This window comes from Pipra filicauda, unplaced genomic scaffold (genome assembly GCF_003945595.2).
Source record: "Pipra filicauda isolate LSUMZ 115617 unplaced genomic scaffold, ASM394559v2 scaffold195_size2193078_pilon, whole genome shotgun sequence".
NCBI classification, from domain to species: Eukaryota; Metazoa; Chordata; class Aves; order Passeriformes; family Pipridae; genus Pipra; species Pipra filicauda.
Window position 1 is genome coordinate 666259 of NW_024104304.1, and position 25969 is coordinate 692227.

General features: G+C 39.4%; 1 protein-coding gene across 15 annotated transcripts in view; it reads right to left on the bottom strand.

The window, feature by feature from the left end:
• Positions 1 to 25969, bottom strand: part of DST (dystonin) — a 306949-nt gene that overhangs the window by 75002 nt on the left and 205978 nt on the right. For all 15 annotated transcript variants that reach the window (XM_039380429.1, XM_039380420.1, XM_039380416.1 and 12 more), the window contains 13 exons: positions 23639 to 23815; positions 20886 to 21009; positions 18807 to 19015; positions 18220 to 18537; positions 17876 to 18042; positions 17176 to 17332; positions 16793 to 16919; positions 14544 to 14606; positions 13535 to 13770; positions 11757 to 11886; positions 9951 to 10150; positions 8052 to 8547; positions 5618 to 7092 (listed from right to left, as the gene is read on the bottom strand). In XM_039380429.1, coding sequence (XP_039236363.1) covers positions 5618 to 7092; positions 8052 to 8547; positions 9951 to 10150; positions 11757 to 11886; positions 13535 to 13770; positions 14544 to 14606; positions 16793 to 16919; positions 17176 to 17332; positions 17876 to 18042; positions 18220 to 18537; positions 18807 to 19015; positions 20886 to 21009; positions 23639 to 23815 — 3879 coding nt within the window. The remainder of the gene's footprint in view (positions 1 to 5617; positions 7093 to 8051; positions 8548 to 9950; positions 10151 to 11756; positions 11887 to 13534; positions 13771 to 14543; positions 14607 to 16792; positions 16920 to 17175; positions 17333 to 17875; positions 18043 to 18219; positions 18538 to 18806; positions 19016 to 20885; positions 21010 to 23638; positions 23816 to 25969) is intronic.

Sequence of the window (25969 nt, forward strand, 5' to 3'; positions counted from 1 at the left end):
TCCTTTCTTCAAAGACTCCTCACTCTGCTGCTTTATTTCTGCATTTGCTCTTCATTTATTTAAACAATCCCTTCATCTTTCCATCTTCCTCTACCTCCTGTTTAATGGCACTGTGTTTTTACTCATAAGCAAAAGCATGGCCTAAAACAGTTGCTTCAAGCAAAACAGATTTCTAAGCTTATAAATATCTAACATAAATACAATCCCAGAGTAGACTTCTGGATATAAACATGTTGCTATTACTGTTCTTCTTTGTCTCCTCAGGTTTTTTGGTCTTCTTACCATACCAACTCTTGTGTTATGGGGACACTGTCTCCCCACAAGTCTGCACAGACCAGAGAAGGCTCTTACTCCCAACCTGTACAATTGCTGTGTCGTTTTCAATGCATAAACAAACTACATCACTGACACAACACACAGGGAACTGGGTTCTTCTACCATCTGCTCATCAGGCTGCTACCTCCTAGAAGCATTGTTCTTTGTAGACAAAGAACCATATATTAACAAAGACCTGAAGCCGCACCTGAAGTTTGAAAATGTAAGAAATGCCGTAAAATCTCAAACTGGCTACAGCTGAAATCCTGTACAGTCAGTGTAGGCAAGAGCAATCACAGCAGGAGCTGTTGTTATTTTCCGTTATCCAAAGTGTTTTACAAACCATATACAAAGAAAAGCCATTTGTTTCTTTTTGAATTTGAGACAGACTGGCATACAATTTTAATCCTCCCGGTCTAATGGAAGGATTTACTATGTAACTATTTGTTCAAGATTTTCATCTCTATTTATGCATTCCAAAAGATCATCAAAACTCACAGTAACTTCCATTCGAAATTCCCAGATGAAAGTTTTCTGGTTTAGTTTTCCTTAAACAAGGAAAATGCACCCTCTGTTGGGCCAGGCATGTAATGACTGGCTGCACAGAGTGCCTGAGCCTGGTATTGGTACCAGGGGACAGTGTGAGAGACACCTGCATATGATGCGAGCAGGAGAATGATTTGCTGTGCTTAGTGGTAGAGCTCAAGGAAGAAGTGGAGAGGCTAAGAAGTATTAGGGAAAGTGAAAGGGAAATAGACTGGTGGAGTCATACCCTTTCGACTCCAAAGGAAGTCCAGCAGGAGACAGTGAAGCCCTGCCCCTCCTGCCATCAGGCAGATGGAGCAAACCAACTAGATGGGGGGGGAATGGAAACAGGTCCCCAATCGGAGAGGTAAAGGAATCCCCTCCCGACCCCCATCACCTCCCCAGGTGCCCTTAAAGAACAGGTCTGAGGCCCTGGACCCAGTCAGGCAGAGGGCAGTCAAGAAGAGGATCTGTCTAGAGGGTCTTCAGGTTGTACCCCATCTACCAGACAGATACAACCACAGCTATAAAGAAAAAAAGAAGGGTAGTTGTAGTTGGTGACTCCCTTCTGAGGGGAACTGAAGGCCCTATATGCAGACTGGACCCATCCTATAGGGAAGTCTGCTGCCTTCCCAGGGCCTGGGTGAGAGATATTAGTAGGAGACTCCCTGAACTAATCTGGCCCTCTGATCCACTGCTGCTGGTCCAGGCTGGCAGTGATGACATTAATGAAAGATGTACCAGGCTAATGAAAAAGGACTTCAAGGTACTGGGTTGATTAGTTATTAGAGGGACAAGAGCACGGGTGGTGTTCACCTCAGTTCCTGCAGTAGCAGGGATGAACGAGGAGAGGAGTAGGAAAACTCACCTTATCAATAGGTGGCTAAAGGATTGGTGCCACCAGCAGAATTTTGGTTTTTTCGACCATGGGGCAAATTCTATGGTACTGAGCCTGCTAGAGTTAGATGGGCTTCATCTATCTAGCAAGGGCAAAAGGACTCTAGCCCATAAATTGTCAGGGCTGATCAGGAGGGCTTTAAACTATGTTTGAAGGGGGAAAGGGTTGAAACAAGGCTCTCCAGAGATGAACCTAAGAGTGGAAAGCCAGAGTTAGAAATGCTACCAGCAGGCCAGCTGAAGTGCATGTACACCAATGCACACAATATGGGTAGCAAACAAGAGGAACTGGAAGCCACTGTGCAGCAGGAAAGCTGTGATGTAGTTGCCATCATGGAAACGTGGTGGGATTACTCACATGACTGGAGTGCTGCCATGGATGGCTACAAGCTCTTTAGAAGGGATAGGCAAGGTAGGAGAGGTGAAGGAGTGGCTCTGTATGTTAGAGAGACTCTTGACTCTGTAGAACTTGGAGTCAGTAACGATAAGGTTGAGTGCCTGTGGATCAGAGTCAGGGGGAAGGCCAACAAGGCTGACATCCTGGTGGGAGTCTGTTATAGACCACCCAATCAGGATGGATGAGGGTGATGAATTATTCTACAAGCAGCTGGCAGGCGTCTCAAAATCGCCAGCCCTTCTCCTTGTGGGCGACTTTAACCTACCGGATGTCTGCTGGAAACTCAACACAGCAGAGAAGAGGCAGTCTAGAAGATTCCTAGAGTGTATAGAGGATAATCTCCTGCTCCAGCTGGTAAATGAGCCTACCAGGGGTGGGGCCTCGTTAGACCTGCTGTTCACAAACAGAGAGGGGCTGGTGGGAGATATGGTGGTCGGAGGCCATCTGGGGCACAGTGACCATGAAATAATCGAGTTTTCAATACTCAAGGACGCAAAGAAGGCCATCAATAAAACTTCTACCCTGGACTTTTGGAGGGCAGATTTTGGCCTACTAAGAAGACTGGTTCAGAGGATACCTTGGAAACAGCCCTTGAAAACAAAGGGGTCCAGGAGGGATAGACATGCTTCAAGAAGGAAGTCTTGAATGCACAGGAGCAGGCTGTCCCAGTGTGCCAAAAGGCAAGCCGGCAGGAAAGACATCCAGCTGGGCTGAACAGGGAGATTTTGAAGGAAATGAGGGGAAAAAAGAGAGCTTACCGACTATGGAAAATAATGCTGGCTACTCATGAAGAGTTTAGGAATATAGTTAGGTCATGTAGAAAGAAAATTAGAGAGACAAAGGCACAATTTAAACTCAATCTAGCCACTTCTGCCAGGGATAACAAGAAGTGCTTCTACAAATACATCAGTAGCAAAAGGAGGGGCAAGGAAAACCTCCATTCTTTGTTGGACATGGGGGGGAACATAGTCACGAAAGACGAGGAAAAGGCTGAGGTACTTAACACCTTCTTTTCCTCAATTTAAAACAGTAAGACAGGTTGTCCTCAGGACAATTGGCCTCCAGAGCTGGTAGACAGAGACAGGAAGCTGAATAGCCCCCCTGTAATCCAGGAGGAAACAGCGACCTGCTGAGCCACTTGGATCCTCACAAGTCTGTGGCACCAGATGGGATCCACCCAAGAGTAATGAGGGACCTGGCAGAAGTACTCGCCAAGCCGCTCTCCATCATCTACCAACAGTCCTGGCTCACTGGGGAGGTCCCAGATGACTGGAAGTTGGTGAATGTCACACCAATCCACAAAAAGGGCTGCAAGGAGGACCCAGGAAACTACAGGCCTGTCAGCCTGACCTCTGTGCCTGGCAACGTTATGGAGCAGATCATCCTAAGTGCAATCACACAGAACCTACAGGATGGACAAGGGATCAGACCCAGCCAGCATGGGTTTAGGAAGGGCAGGTCCTGTCTGACCAACCTGATCTCCTTTTATGACCAGGTGACCTGCCAGGTGGATGAGGGGAAGGCTGTGGATGTGGTCTATCTGGACTTCAGCAAAGGCACTGACACCATCTCCCATAGCATACTCCTGAAAAAGCTGGCAGCCCACGGCTTGGACAGGGGCACCCTGTGCTGGGTCAGGAACTGGCTGGAGGGCCGGGCCCAGAGAGTGGTGGTGAACGGTGCTGCATCCAGTTGGCAGCCAGTCACTAGTGGTGTCCCCCAGGGATAAGTGTTGGGCACAGTTCTATCTCATATCTTTATTGATGATATGGATGAGGGGATTGAGTGTACCATTAGCAAATTTGCAGATGACACCAAGCTGGGAGGGAGTGTTGCTCTGCTGGAAGGCAGGAGGGCTCTTCAGAGGAACCTGGACAAGCTGGAGAGATGATCTGATTCCAACGGGATGAGGTTCAACAAGGCCAAGTGCTGGGTCCTGCACTTTGGCCACAACAACCCCATGCAGCGCTACAGGCTGGGCACAGAGTGGCTGGAGAGCAGCCAGGCAGAAAGGGAGCTGGGAGTTTGGATTGACAGGAAGCTGAACATGAGCCAGCAGTGTGCCCAGGTGGCCGAGAAGGCCAATGGCATCCTGGCCTGGATCAGGAACAGTGTGGCCAGCAGGACCAGGGAAGTGATTCTTCCTCTCTTCTCCCAGGCAACCAGCAGTAGGACAAGAGGGTATGGTCTTAAGCTCTGCCAGGGGAGGTTTAGGTTGGATATTAGGAAAACATTTTTTACAGAGAGAGTAATCAGACATTGAAATGGGCTGCCCAAGGAGGTGGTGGATTCTTTGTCCCTGGAGGTTTTTAAGATGAGACTGGATGTGGCACTTAGTGCCATGGTCTAGTAACCACAGTGGTGTTGGATCAAGAGTTGGACTTGATGATCTCAGAGGTCTTTTCCAACCCAGTTGATTCTATGTGTTATGACTGTTTTCCAAGGTCATCAAATTTTAAACAGCATAGCTTATCGAATCTTGTTATGAAGGTTTGGTTTTATCATTAAGTGTCAACTAATGTACAAGTCATACAAACATTTGAATCAATATTAGATTGGAATGAAACCAAAGCAGCACAGAATATTCGGTGCTACCATATAGCCATTAGGAAATTTATGATCTTCTTCAAACACTGCTTACATCTATAGGATTTATAAATCTTTCTAATGAGCACTGGAAATTCATTTATTATAACCTAAACCAAGCAAATATCTGTACTTCATTTCAGCACCAAAGCTCAGTTAACACTCACTATCACTGTAATGCATTTTTTTGAGCTGGACAAGGATTGCTTACTGCCGTATTATAAAAGCTACACACAGAAGCTCCACAGCACATTTTGGATAAGGAAGCTACAGCAAACTCCCAGTATAACAGGGGGCTCATTTTGCCTGTTGTCTTTTTAGTAGGATGTTTCTAGGTAAGTGAGGTTTTTACCTCAGTGAGGTAAAACTGGCCAGTGTATCAGAAGACAAAATGGCAAAAAGTAACATCTTAAATCTACATATGCTGAAGCCTATACCCATGTGAAAAAAAACCCCTAAACTACTCAGAAGAGCAAAGTGAATGTGGTCTAGTATGTGAATACTGGAGTCTAAAATTCACACCACTGAGAAGAAAAAAGTTGTGCAATACATGGACATCAAATAGAGACAATACACAGTTTCCCAAAAATAGAAAAGGCAGATGGATTACAGAGGGTAACAAGATAATGAAGAGAGGTGAAGAAGGAACTGGAGTGCAGGAACTAGGAGCTGGGATGCAAAGTTTGCAGTATCTGCCAAGCTGTAGCAAAGGAAAGCTTTTGAGGACCCATGAGAAGACACTAATTTAAAACAGATAAAAAGCATACAGGCAGAACAGACTGCTGTAAAACAAGATTCCTCCAAGGTCTGCATGTAACCAATCTCTTTCCCTATGATGTTTAATAAAGTTGTATTGTGGTAAAATACTTTATAGTATCAAGAAAGCAATCTTCCTACCTTGAATGTATTCAGCTGCTGATTAATTGTCTCTGTTTCCATTCCAACAGGACCTTGTGACTCTTCATGTTCTTCAGCTTTCCCAAGCAGATTGGAAAATTCTTTTAGCTTACTATAAAACTCCTCAACACGGCAAATAGTATCCTCTACTCGATCTTCCCTGGCTTTTGCTCTGTCTAGTAGCTTGTTGCATTGTTTATTTAAAGCTTCCAAGTCTCTCTTTATACCAAGAAGATCAGGAGAAGCTTCAGCTTCTGTGGCTAGCATCATTTTACAATTTTTATTAGCATTTTCATTATTCATTATAAGATCCTCCAACTTTTTCAGGAAATATTTTAAGTCCTCTCTCTGTGATTGCAATACCTTGAGATCTCTCCCCACTGGAGCCATGCTATCAAGTTCATCATCAAACTCTGCAAACTGAGAGAACATCTCTCGGATGCTGTTTTGGAAATGGCCGATTCCCTGAAGTTTTGTCTCTAAGAATGAGCACCTATCTTCAACCTGCTTGTTCACTGCAGTGTATTCTTGCTCCAAAGATTCAGCTTGGAGCAAAAGGTCAGAAACACCTGCTGAATCAGAAGCTTCTACTACCAGGTCTTGGGCAAGTTTTTTTGCTAGATCGACATGAGGCTTTAAAGCCTGCAAGGCTTTCTGCTGGGCCTGCATCATTGTCAGGTGTTTGTTGCTGAATGACTGAGGTCCAAGTGAGTCATGAGCTTCCAGATGCTCTTTGGCACTTTTAAGCTGTTTTTCAGTTTCCCTGGATGATTCCTGAAACTCTTTCAGTCTTTGTGCCATATTTTCCAAGCACTCTCTCTTCTTATGTAACTGTTCTGTAACCACATTCACATTCTGATTCAGCACCTTTGTTTCTTCTTGAACAATTTCTTTATCTGTTTGACTTGCCCTGAGCAAACTTTCAGCAGAATTATTTAATAGCTCCACCATCCCATGGTGTTTATCCAGGTCCTTCTGCCATGCCCTCACCTGAGCAATAGAATTCTCTATTTCAATAGGGTTTATGCCAACTTTTAATTCACACAGGTTGCTTTGGCACTTCTCTATCCATGGCTGCAGATTTTCTACATGCTCCTTGTATTTGAAGGCTTTCTCCAGACAATCTGTTAATTTATCTTCCCTTTCTTTTACCTGTTTATTAATTTCATCCCAGTTATTTCTGAGTGTAGCAATTTGGGATTGTAATGCTGCTTTATCAGCTCCTTGAGTCTTCTGTAAAATACTTTCTCCTTCTGCAACAATTCTTTCATATGAACTAATCTGATCAGTCATTGTCTTCTTAAATTCTTTCTGCTCTTCAATTAGTGATTGCAAGACATCAAGTTTGGCTGACACAGGACGAGCCTGGTTCAGCTCTTCTTTCTTTTTGCTTAGCCAGGTCTGAAAGTCCTTAGACATTTGCTGGAACTGATGAGAAGTGGTGTATGCTGACTGAAGCTGCTGAACATGGTTATCTACAAAACAGAAGACATTACAGAGATTCATTTTGTCAGATCTGCTAGTATTCAATGGAAAAAAAAAAACTAATATTGATTCTATTACAAAATTACATAATCATTAAAGTAAGGAAAGCTGGTCCTTTGAATGTGGTGTTTGACTGGCAGACAACCAAGTCAACGAAGCTTTTTGCAAGGGACAGACTCATGCCTGTAATACAGCAGAGCAGTGAAGGCATTAGAACATGAATCAAACAAGGTAAGCTTAGCCAATCTGTGTCTACATGAATTCCCTTCAGGCAGATTTTGGGGGTAAAAACCACACAATCGTGTTTTATGGTATTATGAAGTGTAAGCACAGAGAATATTAAGTGGTCTAACCTAGTAGTGTCTAACTCATGGCCTGCAGGCAATATGTGTTCTTAGGAAGATCCTTCGAAGTTCCTTGCGACCAGAGGAAATTAAAAAGCTAAAACTGAGGCTGCTAGGGACAACAAAGCATGATATCACTTGCTCAGTTCTGTGCTCACAGGGTAAGGGAAGGCTGCAGACTACATGCCCCCTTCTGTCACAGGCAGTTTTATACAATTGCCACTGTGTTTCTCCAAGACATTAAGGGGTTCTTGCATAAAAATTATGATTTTGCCTTACATCTGCCCCAATGAAGTTAGATAGCTCAATGAACAGCATCCTCTTTTGGTATTCTAATTCAGTGAAGGTGAGGAAGGAAGGAAGAGATGAGAAAAGAAGCCCTGCTACTGTACTTGAAATTCTCTCCAAAACTTTTCAGTAGAGATCCCAAGTAGTGTTCTTATTTTTTCAAGGTACGGGGACTCTCGCAAATTCTAATGTACAACTGCTTGGGGAATGGACTAGATAGAGAGCTGGCATCAGGCTCAGTTAACTCAATATCTCTATCATAAAGTCATGTTTAACTTTATGCCTTAATTACTATTTTTCTTTAAGTAAATACTAACCTGATTTTTGCTCAATATCCTTAAACAATTTTAAGATGCCATCTAACTGTCTTGTAAGTTCTGCTTTCAAATACTCTTCCCCAACTAGCGTTGACAGCTCTTCACAAAGGGTTTGCGCGGCATTTATATTCTTCATTTCCTGTTCTATTTCCTCCTTCATTTCTCTAGCAATTTCCAGTTGTTGTTTCACAGCATCAGGTTGTGTACTCACAGCCAGGCTGCTGCTTAGCTTATTATCCAAGGCACTTAGCTTATCAGATAGACTTCTGAGTAGACTTTGATACTCTGTGCTTTTCACAATGGCTTGGTCAATTCGGTCACATCTCTTCCTCAGCTGGCCAGTTAGACTGTCCCATTTCTGTGCCACAGCTGTCAGCTGCTCTTTTACAATTTCATGTGAGGGTGGATGTTCACCAGGTCTCTTCAGAATCCCTTCACCAGCCATAGTTAACTGCTCATATTGTGGCTTTCTGGTGTCAAACTCTTTAAGCAGAATCTAGAAAGAAAGAGAATTTTAAAAAGCATTTACCTCATGAGAAAAAGAAGAGAAGTGCTTCTGACAAAAATTATGTAGAATTTGTTGTAGCTAAGCTCTCTAATCAATCTCTGACCTTAAAAGCCAGTGAAATAAATGCACCTTCTACACATAAACTGTGTTGTTTTCAAGCATTTACATCAAAGAACCAGAAAAAAATGAGGTGAATTTACATATCATCTAATGGAAATTCAACCAGGAGATACAACTAAACAATGAATTCTGTTAATATCACAGTAATTAAGTAACCACACCAAGTAAAGTAAATGCTTTTTAGTTTCAAGCAGTGTCTCCTTTCCTAGACAGTTTTGGTATTTCTCTTAAGATACAACTTCAAAGAAGGTGTATTCTGACATAATACTGCAATGTATTATTAAAGCACAGAAAATACGTGGATAATTCACGAAATTACTGAATGTGTACTCTGAGACCTTTAAAGTTTATATCACTGGATTCTGGTATTTTTTTTTGACAATAAGTCACAGTGCTTGCAGAAGAAGGGACAAATATAATGCTTTTACTTTACAGAACATTCCAAACCCTTTCTTTTTAAGTCATTTAGGTTGAACTTTTAAGGACTGTTAAGGGATACACTATGGTTTTATGCCATCAGTCTAGATTTTTGAAGCACTTACAAACCAATATTGAGTCATTTTCACATAATCTTAGAACATAGTTCATGTTTTAAGCACTTCATTTTAATCAATAATTATATTGCAGCTTTAATAATTTTTTTGCAAAAAATATGGTTTTTCTCATCAGTTTAGATTACCTGGCAGCAATAGAAATGTTTGAAATTAAAATTTCTACATTGTGCAACCTCATCTGATTTCACTTTTGTTTCTTTTGTCTGCAGTTTGCTGTATTGCTGTCAGCAAACTGCTCCACTCTTTCATTATACTTTCTTCTGTCTTTTACACCCTTGGCCTCATATCTATCCACAGTAATGCATTTCACTTGCCTTTGTATTTTTGTTAGCTACTGGCACAGTCAATTGAATAAAATCTCAAAAAGCTAGTTCTAAGCCTAGACTGTAATAAAGAATGACCGTAAGATGTCAAATTAATAAAATTCAAAGGGATATTTTCATTCCACTCCAGAGAAACCACACTATGGTCAAAACAAAAAAAAATCTATCAGAGGATCAGTATCTTCTCAACATTTTTTCCTTTAGCTGTACTGATCTCTCTTCACTCCTATGATAATTTTTTCTGGTAATTACTGTAGTCAACTATGACTTAAGCTGATAAACAAATCTAATGGATCACACTAACCACTATCTACTCTAGATGCAAAACAGTACTTTGCTAATAGAAAAATACCAGAAGAAATGGAAATCAATAATGTATGTTGGCACTACTCACCTGAACCTGTTGCTTTTGTGTATTCAGCATATTAGGATCAATTGATAGTGGTCCTAGCACACTGACCATCAGCTCTTTTTCTACAAGCCAGTGCTTTAGTTGGGCTTCTGCTGTCTGGAACTGGGTCAGGTAGTTTGATGACTCCTCCAGTTTTTGTTGTCTCTCAGATGTAACTTGATTGAGCTCTTTCCATTTGGAATCTAACAATGATAATGTTAACATATTGCATGCATATTCTAGCAGATGGGTTGTCAGACAGCAGACTATATATGAAACATAAAGAGAGCTCTCTCATAAGGCTTTTTGCTGATTAACTCCAGATGCCTTATTGCAGTGACTCGGCAAATACATCTTTTAACAGTCAGACCCATATACATTTGGATGAAGGTCAGACACTTGTGGAATTTTTAGACCAATGAATATACAACATGTAATAAAACTGGACTAGCATATTACTAAATGAAATACCCCTAAATTTAGGCTTTGGTCTCAAATGACATTAAAGCCAGAGGGCTGTACTCAGTTATAACTCAGGTGCCTGATCTAGAGAGACAAATCTTCCTTCTTATTCAGTAAAAAAACCTCATACCTTTATAAGGGTTAGCAGAAACCCTAATTCAGGCTTCAACTTTGAACAGCTGTCTGAAAAAGCCTAACTCTTTCAAACTTTTTCAAACTCTCTCAAACTCTTTCAAACATCTGCTTTCAAAGCCTGTGGAGATTACCTGTCTCATTTAGACATCTAAACAAGGTACCTAATGACAGGCAATGAGAATACTTCTGCACATAGCTATTTCAAAAGTACTGTGTGAGCTTAGGTTCACATCTATGCCAACATATAGTCTTTTCCACTTGTGGCAAGTGGCTTCCAGAGGAGACATTGAGTCTTACAGTCTTGCAACTTTCCCCTTCCCCTCTGTGAAACTGTCAGTGCTTGCTCAGTCAGCTCTGGTATCTTGCTAATTCTCCCTGTCCCTGATCTTCATCTTTGGTTTTTTCAATTCCTTTTTGCTGCTTCACAGTCTTTGACCTCTGCTCATTCTGTATTAATTCCCTTTCAACATTACAAAAGATCTCTTGGAGATCTCACCTGCTACTTAAACTTTTCAGAGTTTCACTTAAAACAGGACAGACTGGAAAAATCCTCAGCTTCGAAGTTACTGTTGGTGTAGCTATAGAAATGCCTATCACTATGGAACAAGACAGACCTATAATTTATTTAAAATATGGCAAACCTAAAAAGAATCTTTAAAAGTTTATGACAATTATGCACGGGAATATCTCAAAATCTACTGTCCAAACATGGTCATTTCCTCCTTTTTTTTTTGGCAAAATGTATAGAATCAGTTTTAGAAAACAGCAAAAGGCTACCAAACCTACCAAATGACAAAAGCCACTAGTTCATGGGGAAAAAAAAACATGTAAAAGAGCATTACCAACAACTCTAACTGTTCTTTACATGAAATTAGAATCGACTTAATCTGTTGTATTGTGTAAGAAGAATAAAACATGTATCTTGAGCAGCAACTGGTCAGTCAAGTTTTAACTGCAGATAAAAGGTAAAGCCCTCTAAAGCAGGGAGTCAAGCTATAGCCTCTCTCAACTGCACTGATACAAATGCAAAGCCTGTGGACATCACTGTCATTAGTCCAGATCTATACTCCTGTTAAGGGAGTTATTTCCACAGGATTTAAGGGGTAGGAGGGAGAAAGATACTAAATATACTAGTGATTGGTAATACATTAAAAAGTTCGTAATAAAACAACTTCCAAATCACTGAGCTATGATACAGCTTTACTGAAGTACCTATTTTATCCAATGTTTGTCTCCACTTAGGTGCCTCGGGAGAGTCAGAGTTCTTCTCCAGCAGCTCTGTTACTTTGTCCTTTAGTTCCTGCACTTTATTAGCACTTTGCTTTAATTCAGTTTCAAAAAGCTGCAAATTTAAATGATAAAATAAATAAATAAGAGACTAAAGAGGAATGGTAAAGTTTGAAGTCCTTAATATTGAGATGCTAAGCATGAAGATAAACAGTACATATCTAGCACTTATATACTACTTTTCTGTTATGAATCTCAAAACACCTTATAATGGTATATGTTGCTGGTCAAATTTTTTTGGAAGAGAGAACCTGAAAGACTTAAACTACATTAATAATTGTTGCTTAATTTGAACAAGTGACAGAACTAGAAGAATTCAGATAAATAAGTTCCACTAGGTCCCATCATATTCACATATATTTGGAACCTGTTAATGTACAAAAGGCAAACTGACTACTGCAAAGCACAGTTCACAGTAGAAATAACCCCAATAGCACCAACAGAGAGGAGTGTGGTGTGGCCTCATTACCTCAGTAGAAATCCTGCTATCACAGACAGACTGTTTCTTGTAGATCTCCTAAAACCATAGTTTAAAGAGAACCGTAGCTTAAAGTGAGGTCTAACAGGAGACTGACATGCCTCAGCAAATCCTAATTCATGATGTTCTTGCAGACAGAAGTGAACAGTTCTTACACAACCGGCAAAGGGCTCTTATACGAATGTTCTTAAGTAACAAAGCTTGCCCTGGAGAGCTGCTTTTTAATTATCCAAAACCCACTAAAATAAACACTGAACAAACTGTACTTCATTTAGAACTTCTAGTAAAAGGTCCAACTGCATTAGATGACTCTTGCCTAAGCACTCATTCAGTTTTCCAGATATTTGTGAATATTCTTCCATTACTACACTGCTCATGTTAGCTTTGCATAGTCTCTGTTAAAAATAAAGAGCTAGTTTTATTCCACACTTAGTCTGAATTTTAAGATTGAATTTTATCCAGCTCTGAGGAAAGTTGGTAGATGTTCAGATTAATTTTTAAGGATGACCTGCCAAATATAAAAGAAACTCAGTTAAATCAAATTCTGTTCCTTGTTTAAACACAATCACAAGCAAGGAATGAATTTCCCCTATGCATTACATTTCCCTTTATAGATGAACCTTTACATGTGTAAACATTGTCCTTCATTGCTAGGGAAGCATATGTCTCCAATGCTGAAACAGGACAGAAGCCTACTGCTGATTCAGTGGTTTTCTCAAATCAGCTAAAAAGTGGGGAGGAGACTGTTGTGCAGCTATATAACTTAACAAGCATGACAAGGCTGCTGAAGAGAAACACTGCCTTGGAAGAGACATAAGCTGCTGCAGCTGCAGAGACCAGGAGGTCTGTGGAGCGTCAGTGAATCAGCAGCTGCAGAAACAGCTTTTGGACAGATACAGCCCTTCAGATATTACAATTAATCTAGTATATACCTTTAAACCTCTAAGGAGATCAAAAAAGTTAATTGCATAATCAATAGAGCCTCACCTATTTTAACTGTCCACCAAAATTACTATTTTCTGACCTGCAAAACTGGTTCTCTCTGACACAGTGCTCCTTTCTCCACTGACACAGTTTGCCAGATTTGCTCTAAGCCTGACTGACATGGTTACTAGGACCATCTAAATACTCTCAGCAACATTAAGCTAGGCTGAGATATCAGTTATGTCATAGCATCTGCCCAATAACCAATAAAAAAGAGTATGTTTTTGAAGGCACAAAGTACCTTATGTTGCTCAACTTGGGCTTTAACCGCTTCACTATCCGTTGGAGCAGCTTCCCAGTCTGATGCAGTTTTATCCATTTTTTGCAACCAATGCATCATTGAGGTTGATTCTTCCTGAATATTTTGCATTTTTGAAAGCATACTTTCTAGTTCTGAAATCTTTTCATTCAATAAAACTCCCAAATCTTCATAACTGTGATTTACATCAGACATAGCTTGTTGAACAGCTGTCAGTTCTGTAAAAGGAAAAATGCACAAAAACTATGTTAGAAGTTACAAGCCCTTCAAACAATATTGCCTGGACTTCTAAACAGTACTAGTTACAGTAGCTAATAGTCCCCCAAATAAGAAGTTGCTGAACGTGTTAGAGTGATTTCCAATTCACTCTAAATATGGCAACACTACATCTGAATGAGCTAATGTAAGTTCCTATTTGCAAGGACTTCTCATTTCACAGAAATCAGTTTTTCAATACATACAGTTATATAAACACCTTTCAATCTTTCTACCCATTGTTTTTTTAGTATTTTAAGCACCAATTCCCTGACAAAAAGTTGAACATAGCTAGGCTACAGTTCAGGTATATAAAGGTCTTATGTAAGTTCCTTTGTCACAGTGACACAAACGTATATGAAATGGGTGTCTTTGAATACATATACTTGTGTATATGTGTGTTGTGAGTGCTAGTGGGTGTTAAAATTTCAAACCCCATAGACACGTATTAGGCTTTTCTCAAAAGCCATGTGTTATATCAAAATAGCTATCCCTGTATACATTTATAAAAGTATATCTTGAGTCACGAAACACAGCCAGATTTAGTCTGTCTTCAAAGAAAATAATGATAGGTATTGTTATAATTAATTTTAGTATCATTCCCTAGTCAATATAATTTTCTTATGTGATGGTGATGTGAACAAGCAGATTTATGTACAACATTAAAAAAATACTTCCATATTTATCAGCAATTGGCAAGTACATTTTTTTATCACATGCTGAAATTTTTACTGACCTTTATTTTTCAGGAAATCCTGAGTTCCTGGAGCTCCTGCTTCACCATTTAATATTGTGCCACCTGTGGATCAAGAGAGATGAAGTTTCATGCTTACTCCCACCCAGGAAGACCAACCCCCAGCACGGCATTTCCTCTTCAAAACAGCAAGATACATAGCTATTACTACAACATTAAGAATAAAGAATAAAGCTCCAGCCACCTAGTACCATAAGTGGTACCGCATATGCACAGCATATGCATTGCACGTGCATATGTTCATATGTGCTTAGGGCACCTTTACCCACCAGGGAAGTGGCTGAGACATCATCCCTGGAGGTATTTAAAGGACATGTAGACATGGCACTAAGGGCATGGTTTAGTGCTGGACTTGGCAGTGCTGGGTTAATGGCTGGACTTGATGATTTTAAGGGTCTTTTCCAACTTAAATGACTCTATGGTTTACCACTGTACCTCTGCACAAAAAGCTCTTGATACCAGTTGGATTAATCCCTCCCTATATTGTCATAAGCAAGACTTCAGCACGTGCTCCATGACAAGGATTGCACAGTGGAGTCCTTACTGTTAGACTTGAAGTCCTTACTGTCACTTGGAGGCAGCCACTCATCCAGACACCGCTACTAATTAAAATAATTTCAGAGCCTCTGGAACCAGAGCTACATGAGCTTTCTAAAACATTGTGAGACCACAGAGCTGGGGCACGTGATCATGCGCAGAGAACTGCAAGGAGAATCACTTCCCGCTCTCCTGCACATATGTATTCCCAGCTGAGCAATTAACAGAGAAAGATTAATGGTTTCCTTGGAAAAGGCTATGCATCCACCCTACAGTACCAGCTGGACAGTGAGGACCACATTAGTGGCAGCTGGAGGATGGCAAGAGAAAACAAACCAGATAAGAGAAGTCACAGGCCCCTGCCAGAGTCTTGTAAATCTTCATGCTCTATTAGCTCAACTTTAGTATTTTTAACTGTGCTAAAGTGAAACACAGTAAAGCTCTTGTCTAGGAGGGCAAATGCTCTAGCCTGAAGGATTACAGCTGCTCTTACATGATAGTTATTTAACTGTTTTTCTATCTGGATGTATAGAAGTAGAGAAAGAGGCAGAGGAAGGAGCCCAAATAAGGTTCCGAAATGTTCCTTGAAAGATTTTTATTAAAAGTTCAAATAAAAATGAAACCACAGGTGGCTACTGAAAAGAGATGTGAGAAAGAAAGTGTTCTACTTTTTCCCACTAGGTATCCTTTGGCAGTCCCCATCCTCCCAGTGCTTTGCAGATGACCAGTGAAGGCCAATACACTTGAATTTATTTCCAGACCTAGTCAGTTCAAGAATTGACTGAAAATGTGCTTATGGTCATTAAAACACCCAAGGTAGCACATCCTTGAACTGTAGCTGGAATGATACTTAGAAGAATAACTCGTTTCTGTAGAACAAATTAACATTTAACACTGGAGTACAGAAAATCGTGAAAATAGATTTGCTGCCTTTAAATTCTGATTACCAGTAAAAAAGAATTCAGCTGAAGGTCCAGACTGAAAAAAACATTTTGGCCCAGGAAAATCATGCTGGGATATGAAGTCACTACCCTTCTGTGCTGTTGTTTCAACTAAAACACTGACTAGCATTAATTACACTATTATATTGGGACGAGTAGGTTTGCCTAGGCTTACTTTTTAGGTAAATCATGTCCTCATTACTCTTCTAACAAAAATTCAATGACTCTGCGAACCCTTCTGTGTTTGCCTGGTATCACAGAATAGCCTTCTGGCCATTAAAGAGGTACCTCTGTGCAGGTACATCAGTGTTTGCAAAAGCAAGGTTTGTATTTCTCCTGCTTGCAGACTTGAAGACAGTGAAGCACTGAACACTGATCAGAGTAAGTCAACTTCTCAGTATCAGAAGCTTTCTGGGGTGAGGTGAAGGCAACTGTGATACTGTTATTTTGTTCATTATCTGAGAACAACATACCAAAGTAACAGCTTTAGGACCTGTTAATCATTAACATCAGAGCACTTTTACACAATTTTGGCAAAGTAAAACAATTAGAATGTGTGTTGAATTACTACAGCAATTAGACAGTTTGAATGAGAATCACAGCATACAATGGTCAGAAGAGACATAGCTAAATGACTTCTCACGAGCCATAATATTCAGAATGCTAATCCAAAGGTGAAATATTTTAATTTTTGTCTTAAAGGTTTTAAAAATTCCTGAAATACAAGGCTTACCTGATTATACAAATGCATACCTGACTTGGCAACTGCTCTCAGTTTTGCAGGAGAAGTCACAGCAGTAATTAGGTTACACAGCAACGTTCCTCTGCTATTCATTTTCTGCAGTTCAGGTGCTTTTAATGTCCATTCATCTTTTAAATTCTGGTTAAGACAGATAGTAATTTGATCATTACAAAACTGATTTCAGACTTAAAAGATTTATTGTAAAGAAAGGAACAACTCTGCTACTTGGGAATCCCCTGCAAACATGCAAAGGAAATGTGAATGTAAATGCAGACTGCAAGTTCCCTAATCCCAGTCACTATGACTGCTTACACCTTAAATCTGTACTTTAATGTTTGTAATAAACCCTTTAGTTCTTTCAGCCAGATTTCACTTTTCCTCTACAATAGCTTACCAATGTATCTTCCAAAGGTTTCTTTAACTCTTCTGTATTCAGGGAGGGTTGTGCTGCTGGAATTCGTTCTGTGGTCTCTTTTATCCATTTCTTTAATGATTCTACAAGGAGCTCAAAAGTATCCATTTGTTTCTGACAAGATGATACATCCTCTTCTCTAGACAATTAAAAACAATTAAAGGAATGGTAGTATTCCATCTGATAATTAAACCAACTGATATTATCAATCCAATATTACTATTCCTAAATTCAAAGTGTCACAAAAGCTAATGTTAGGGATATAAGCAGAAGGTACAAAATCTAGTCTTGCTGTAAAGGTAACGTATATGGAATCTTCTATAATTTCTCCAGTTTTCCTTTGCAGCTTGATGCCAAATGGTACTCTAAAGCAATATGCACAAGCAGCAATTTCTGTTCTATCAGAGAAGGGGAGAAGGGTTTTCTTAAAACTGCCAGGACTCCTGCAAATGCCACAAAATTTGAAAAGTTACTTGTCTTTACAGTCCATATTTGTGCTCTTGAGCCAGACAGACTAACAGCAGAGGCATTTGCAAATAGAATCTTTCTCTTTAAATAAAAATCCCTCACTTACTTTGGTTAACTGCAGTCTCTTGAGATTGCACACAAAAGGATAGCAGTCATCACAACATTCACACTATGTTATTAGCCAAAGCGGAAACACTTTGATTATTCAACTTACTTTTCCTTTATAGTCTCCTCTACCTCTTTGAATTTCTTAGATAAAGCATTTACTTTTTCTGATACCAATGCTTTATCTCCAGGAAGAGCATGGAATGAAAGTTCTTCAAGAAGCTGCTTCAAAACTTCCAGATCCTTCTTGTGTTGTGCCAATTCTACACTAGCTTCCTGCAAAATAGGATTACATTCTTCATACTAGACTTAACAATCACTAGTTGAAAATTAAACTCTTGATTTTAGCTAACCAACCAAAGCTGGGAAAAAAGCATGCCTTATTTATTGTTCAATCACTTAGAGGAGTTAGACTAAAAATACACAATATATACAAATTGAATGCTACAGTACCTGCATGTACTGAGACACTTCACTAACATCTTTTCTTGGTGCCTCTGTCTCACTGAGGGCCTGGTTCTTCTCATCTAGAAATGACTGAAGTTTTTCTGACAGACCTTCAAATAACTCCACTTTAGTCTTCAACTCCTCCATTTTCAGAAGCTTCTCTCTATGCTTGTTACTTGCTTCAGAAAACCGTCCTGCAAGTTCACTCATTTTCGCTTGCAGCGTGGATGCAGTGGATGGATCTGCTGTTTCCGTGAACTTCTTCACTTTTTCATTCATAGTGTTTATACTGCTTTGGCGACCCGCAATGTCTTGTTCCAGCATCTGAAACAAACAGAACTGCTTTGCACTCCTTAAAACTAAATTTTAAGAAGTAAACCTGGTCCACCACATAAAGCAACAAATCAGTACAGCTAGACCAGCAGTGTAGATCTATTTCAGCTACAAAAATCCTTATCTGCAGTTTTACTTCACATAACAGTCCTCTTATCAAGTATTTTGAATCCATTAAAGGTGACAAACTAAGATTTTAATTCTTTCTTGAAATCTGCATTATGAAACATATGTTTCTTCTTTCAAAGAATGCTACTTACAATGCTTTTACTAATAATATCCTGAATAGCAGCAGAATTCAAAGGCACTTGTTCTTGTTCCTTAAGGCTCTTTTCAACTCCTTCCATCCAATCCAGCATTTCATCCAAACCATCTTGCACACTTAGGGATCGTGTCAGAGTTACTTGAAGCTTCTCATTCCTTTCATTCACAGATTTGGATAAATTGTCATACCTCTCCACAATACCATCTGATAAAGAGAAAATAATTTCAATATTTTCCTCTAGTCAAACTAAGCTTTTAACTCGTTTTACCAGTTCTTACCAGTTGAGTCAAAAATTGCTACATCAGAATGAAGAAAAAAATATCAGCTTCAGTCACTAATAATGCAGAATCAAAGATCAAAATCCTCAAACAGAGCAAAGAAACACACAAGACAAGGGAAGTGAGGGAGCAGCTTACAGCTCTAGTGCCCAGCTTTAGAAACTGGTTCCAATGAAGCTCTACCTTAAGACAGTTGTAGACTGTTACCAAGAACTAAAACAGCAGGTTATTAAGACAGGTCTTCTACAATTATGTCTCTTGTGTTATTGTGAGAGCTGAGAAGTTCTTCCAGATGTTTCTTCCTTAGACATTCAACACTTTCGAGATAACTCTCTGAAAGTTACAAGCTCCATATATCTCCTATGGAGTTTCATCACCAGCTCCAAAGAGACAAGCCTACAGTTGGGTTTTTTTGTTGTTCTGCAAGTTACTTTTGGGATTCCAGTAAGAGATAGTTGTGTGATAACACAGAGAGAGTCTTCAAACTTTAGACAGTGGTGAATGTCATGCTGTGCTACTTCTCACAACTGATAGGGGAAAAGTATTGAGTGTAGGTGTTAATGTTTTGGTGGTGGTAAGGTTTTGTTAGTCACAAGTTTTTTGGCCTGTATGAGAAGAGGCCAAGGGCTGCCCCATGAAAGACACAGATGATTTCAGCCAACTACAGCTGACCCGCCAGAAGGCACAGCTGATCTCTTCAGCCAAGCTGGTGGTGCCTCTCAAAAATGTATTTAAGAAAGGGGAAAACACTGCATGGGACTGAGAAATGAGGGAAAAGAAAGTGTGAAAACCAGCCCTGCAGACATCAAGGTCAGACAAGAAAGAGGGATAAGAGATGTTCCAGCTGCTGGAGCAGAGATTCCCCTGAAAACTGTGGAGGAGCATGCTGGAGCAGATAACAACAATGCAGCATGTAGACCACCTCATGCTAGAGGAGGTGATTATTTCCTGAAGAAACTGCATCCTATTATCCCAAAAGATTTCAGCCTGTGGCGAGGTCCCGCACTGGAGAAGGGGAAACACATGAGGAGGAGAAGCAGACAAGAGAGTAGCTGCTGCGGACTGACCACAGTCACCCATTTTCCATCCACACTGCACTGTTTGGCAGGAAGGATATGAGTAGTTGGGAAGGAAGGAGTGACAGTGAGCCTGGAAAAAAGAGTGAGGTGGAGGATGGTATTGCTGTAATTTGTCTTTGTTTCTCACTTTCAAAACCTGCTTTATTTGGCAATAAATGAAAGTTAATTTTCACCAGGTCAAGTCTGTTTTGCCCATGACAGTAATTGGTAAGTGTCTTTATCTCAGCTCACGGGCTTTTCCATCTTATTTTCTACCCCCATCCGCTTGGGCAAGGGAAGTGAAAGAGCAGCCAGCCAAGGTCAACCTCATCACAGTTAGTTTCTTAAAGTCAGAAGGAAATAATTCCTCAGCTCAGTAAACTTCAAATAACTGCTTGGAAATAGGTAGTTAAAGTAATGTTTCTTGAACCTGAACATGCTCCTTCTCACTGAAGAATTTATGATCCTCAGCAAATCACTACCTTTGCTTGGCAATCCCTATTTCGGGGAAAAAAAAAAGTGCAAAAATGAAATGACAGCTTTTAAGTGAAAAGCATATGGATCAATGTAGGAGAGAGACCAACAATGAAGTTGCTGTGTTGCAATGGCTTATGACTCAAGAAAACATGGACTTGAACAGTGACACAAGAATGTGGAAGCTCTGTATTTTGTCTCTTCCACAACCTGCATGCAGACACAAGTGATAAAAAGAGGTATTAAGAAAAGCAAATATTTTACCCAGAGTTTTCTGAATCTCATCTTTGTCTGGTGTCAACTCTCCCCTTGTATCCAATAACACTTCAGCAGCTTTTTTCAGTTTTTCTACAGCAATTTGGTGGTTAGACACTTGTCCCTGAAGAACCTGTAAAATTTCACTATTATCAGTTATGCTTTTCAGTACAGTTGATAGTTTCATTTGCAAGGTATGATACATCATACAACCTAAACTTAGTGCTGGGAATAAACTAATTCAGTTTCTGGCCTCTCCCTAAGAAAAATCCTGATGGGTGGCTCTGAATGCTGTTGACCTTCTGGCCCTTATTTAGTTCATTCACCATCTTTTTTGTCTTCTGTTTTAGAATGCTTGTCCGACTCAACTGATTTCTTGCATGTAACTTCAAAATGTGTCTTTTGATTAATTGTTTCTAAAGACCACTTGTACAGACTCCATATAATAAACATATTTTCCAACTCAGCATCCGACAACAATTCAGGGGAAAAACATACAGTCAGCAGCAGCAGTTACACATTCACCACAAGTGGTATTGACAAAGGATCAGGCTGACATCATAGTGTAAATAGGAACAGCTTGAAACAATATGATTGCCTTCACAGACAGGAACTTCCTGGAGTCAGTGTCACTGAATTTTTCCTGCGTTTGTCCATCTAACCAAGGAACACATGTTTAGATACTAGCACAGCCATGATTCACTCCAGAGTCAAAGACAGTAAGGATGAATCAACTTCTAAAAGTGGCTTTGTCTCTCCACTACATCGAAGTACTTTAGTGTAAATAATCTTTAAATTATTTTAGGCCTCTGTGCTAGGTGCATCTCTGTATGATGTACGTTTGTTTTTATTCACTTGCACGTTATGCAAGTCCAAAATGAAGGTACTTCTCATTTATTTTTTGATACACACTAACTCAGTGAATATATGAAGCAAAAGGTAAATGCTATGTGCCCTGCCAGGACAAAGAAGACATGTCAGTGCATTCAGCAATGGCCTCCAGAGCACAACCAGATCACAGTACATCTTGCTGACCAAACTGACACAATGAATCTCAGAGAGATCTGGAGAGGAACTTCCCTTACACTAGTACTTGTGTGGAAAAAAAATATAAAAGAAAAAGAAAGAAAGAAAAAAAAAAAAAAGATGTACCAGAAAACTTTGTATGCTGGCAGAAGGCAAGCAAGCTGATGCCAGAGGCTCTGAAGAATATTCTGAAGAACAGTTAATCCCCATAAAAGGATTAGACCTCATCATGCTGCCAAGGTCTGTGTCTAGCTGGGTTATCAGCTGCATGTGTTGGCTACAAGGGACAGCTTTAACTTGCAACACCTGACTTCTTCAAAATACTCTTTGTTTTGCTTTCATTAATTGGCTTTCTTTCTTCAGCCTCCTGTTTTTTCTCTTCCTTTGAATCTTTTGACAAGTTGTACCCTCTCCCTTCTTCCCAACTCATATTCATTGAGTGCTCTTTTGTGTGGAAACTAATCCATTTAGACATTTCATAAAAAGAACCCCAGTACTCACTCCTTTTGTATTACTTCCATGAAAATTTGCATTATAGAGAATAGAATTCACTTTGGCATAAGGAACAAAAAGTTTAAATGAACCTTCGAATTGTGATTGGTGTTATTCTTCTCTTCTAGCACTTGGAAGCACAAATGTGCCTAAATTGTTTCATTGTTACAAGTCCAAAATTTACACTTTTAATTTTGTTGTCTTAAACATAGCTGTTATTTGTCTCCTTTTGATGTCATGCACCAAAGTGTTGGGCAATTGCAAATGTGGATTTGAAAGATACCATAGGTAAAGGTAACTACTGCTGAGGCTGATGTAAGGGAAATGGTTAAAGCATGGGCTTTCCAAAAGCCATTGACTATGATTTGTCAATAGTAAACATATCCAGCCTGCACTGATACTCCACAGAACACAGATAAAACAGTGAGGAAATGGCGGTCCAATAGCCTTGCTCACTGAAAAATAATCTTCAGTTTGTTTATATTATAGGTGATGGAATGTGTTTATGAAAATATGAATCAGTTCAATGATGCCAGAGTGTATGAAACTTCATATAAATGACCTTACACTTGAGTTCCTAAAGCTTTCTCTAAACCTACACTTCATGCAGCTAACTGCAGTTTTACGTTCAGAAGCTCTATCACTAACTTTTTTTTGCCTCTACTAGGATTTACATAAAGTCATGAGTTACATGCTCAGTGGGGAAAAATAAAAAATACTGGTTCTCTGTGCAGTGCAAATTATGTTATATTCACTCTCTGCAGGGTATATAACACTGGATGCCACTTAAGCAGGCAAATAGACTACTCACATCACACTGCTTATCTGGTATGATCCCTTTCATAATGAAGTAACACACAAATGTGAACAGAAAAAAATCAAGAGTCACAGACAACAATCAAATGGACTTCTCTATAAGGAACTCTATCCCAAGCCCTACTCCAATAGCCAACTGTAATCACTAAATCCTATCTTATTCAAAAACTTTCCAGATTTTGCTAAGTGATATAAAACACATCTTGCTTTCACCACTGCTAATACAGTCTTGGTACCCCTTTTTCTTTTCAGTGCTTCTCAGGTATCACCCTGGACTGCCAAATTTCAGAACCAGAAAAGTTGCATGCCCACACGAAGGGCAAGAATTTGGCCTGCAGCCACTTGGGTTATATTAGATCATCCTGTTTTTCAGACAAAAAGTAGTTCCTTTTAGGAGAAAAGTATTTTTGCTTTTTAAAGCTTTTCACCTTGGTTTCTTCAAGTTGTCTTTGGAGATTTTTGGGATCCACTGCAATTGGCTCTGATAGTTGTTTGTTCACAGCTATTTCAGAGGCCTGGAGACCTGACAAAAGTCCAGAGGAGGCATCTTCATAATGCTGGTATTTATCCACCAGGTCTTTAAGGTTATTTCCAAGGATGCTACACTAAAAGAGTAGAAAACAAACAAGCAAATACCCAGGCATTAAACTGTGTGCTGCATTTCATACCAAAGTCATACATTCCTTCCTTCCTGAAATACTGCATGATTTTTTCCTGCCATCATCCCACTGTCTACCTGATTTCTGAACTAAGACATGACAGCTGGAAAGGCTATGCAGGTCTTCCCAATTGTGCTCCTGAAAGGTGATTTAGGATCAATTTACCGATACAGGTGGGAAACTGCAATCTAACCCATAGCACTAGAATAAGAAGAGCTTCAGGAATACTTTTTGATTCACCAGTGTGAAGATTCTTTATCAGCACTCTGACATCAATAATGTAGCCAGTGGAAACCACAAAAAAAATCAGGAGAGATATGTACATTCATTAAAATACAGACAGTGGAGTATTGCTTTCATAAATACTTTACCTGCATAGTGAATCCAAAGTGATATGGCTCGGTACTGTACATATGCTTTGTTTTGGTCACTTAAAAATCTCATCAGAACAAGATCCTATTAGTCCTATACATCAGCATGCCCCAAAATGTCTACAGTGAATTATCATGTAAAAATGTCAGTGGAACTCTTTCAGACTTTCTGGAGATGGTTTCACAAGCAAAATATGATTGTATCAAGTCATAATATTTACAAACTGTTATGTTAAATATTTATACTCTGAACCTTCCAGGCACTTTACTTTAATGTTTACATATGGTACTCGGTCTCCATCTGGTGGGCAGACATAGAACACAATCATTTACATAACCAGTTAACCAAGAACTGACTTTAAGATTTCTTCAACACATACACCTATAAAAACATGTCTCACCTATGTGCAAATGCATATATATATAAGGAAAAGCAATATAAGTATTTATTAAAAGCAAGAAGCTTTTACAAAAGGCAAAAAGGTTACTATAAATTCATTTACCACTTAGAAGATCTCACTAATTGTGGAAGATCTCACTTTTTAGAATTCTGTCCTTCAAGACTTGAAAAGTCTACTTTGCTCTGGATAATTACTGTCAAATATTTAAAGTATGTCTACTATAACTCTACTAAATCTACATATGGAAAGGATAGAATTTGTAAGTTGACAAATACGAGACCAAAAATCAAGCTGCTGGTGTAGTGTTTTTATGTGCATAAAAAAAAGCTCTCTGAAAATTTTGCAATGAAATCTTTACATTCATACTCAAGACTAATCCAATAAACCAACTGCAGAAAATCTAACAAGCTTTAGCTTCCCTGTTCATACAAGTTGAATGGGAAAATGAAAACGAGCTTTTGTAAATGAAGAGCTACCTTCACATACCGAGAAAACAAGTTTTACACTGTTTTTGTAATCAAGCAATCAAATCCATCTCTTTACATAATTTATACTTCTGACAAAAAAAACCTTAAAGAGATAAAAATTTCCAGACAAAGATGGCCACTGTTGCAGACCAACACAGTACCAGTGGACACTGAAGTTCTACTAAGGAATTTGAACCTATGATCTTAGAAAATTATGAAATGGCATGGTCAAAGGATATTGACAGCAACTCTCTCTTAAATGGTTCAATTAATAATTATCCCAAAAGTTCAAAATTCTGGAATATTTTCAATATTGAACAACGTGTTGGTTTTTTGAAATTTTGCATGTGAGACCAATTGGTGATGTTTGTCTAATTCTACCAGACAGATTCTATACATGAACCAGGCACAGAGAGATAGATTATCTTCCCTCTTTAAGGTGCATGGAGGATTTTGCATTGCTAATTACTCATTAGTTAGAGACTAATCTCAGATTGTTAAGGATAAAATGTTTACTTGGCAGAGCAGCAGAAAAGAATTTCTATCTTCAAATGACTATGTTCCTGCATGCCTAGTGTAGACAACAAAGGTCACATTGGGACAAACTACTTCAGGATACAAACCGATTTGAAATTTTGCATATTACTCTTGGTATAGTTCCTCTCTTTCTGCACTCATTTTATTAATAGGAAGCCAAGTAAATAAGCAGTTGTAGGAAATATTTCAAGTAACATAAAGAAATGTTATCCATCTAAAAGTATTACAATTTCTTTCCACCCCAAAATGTTACTCAGACATCCTGTACTGCCACAAATTCAGAGTTTGTTAAAGGCTGGAAAGAACAATGAAGAAATCTGGTTC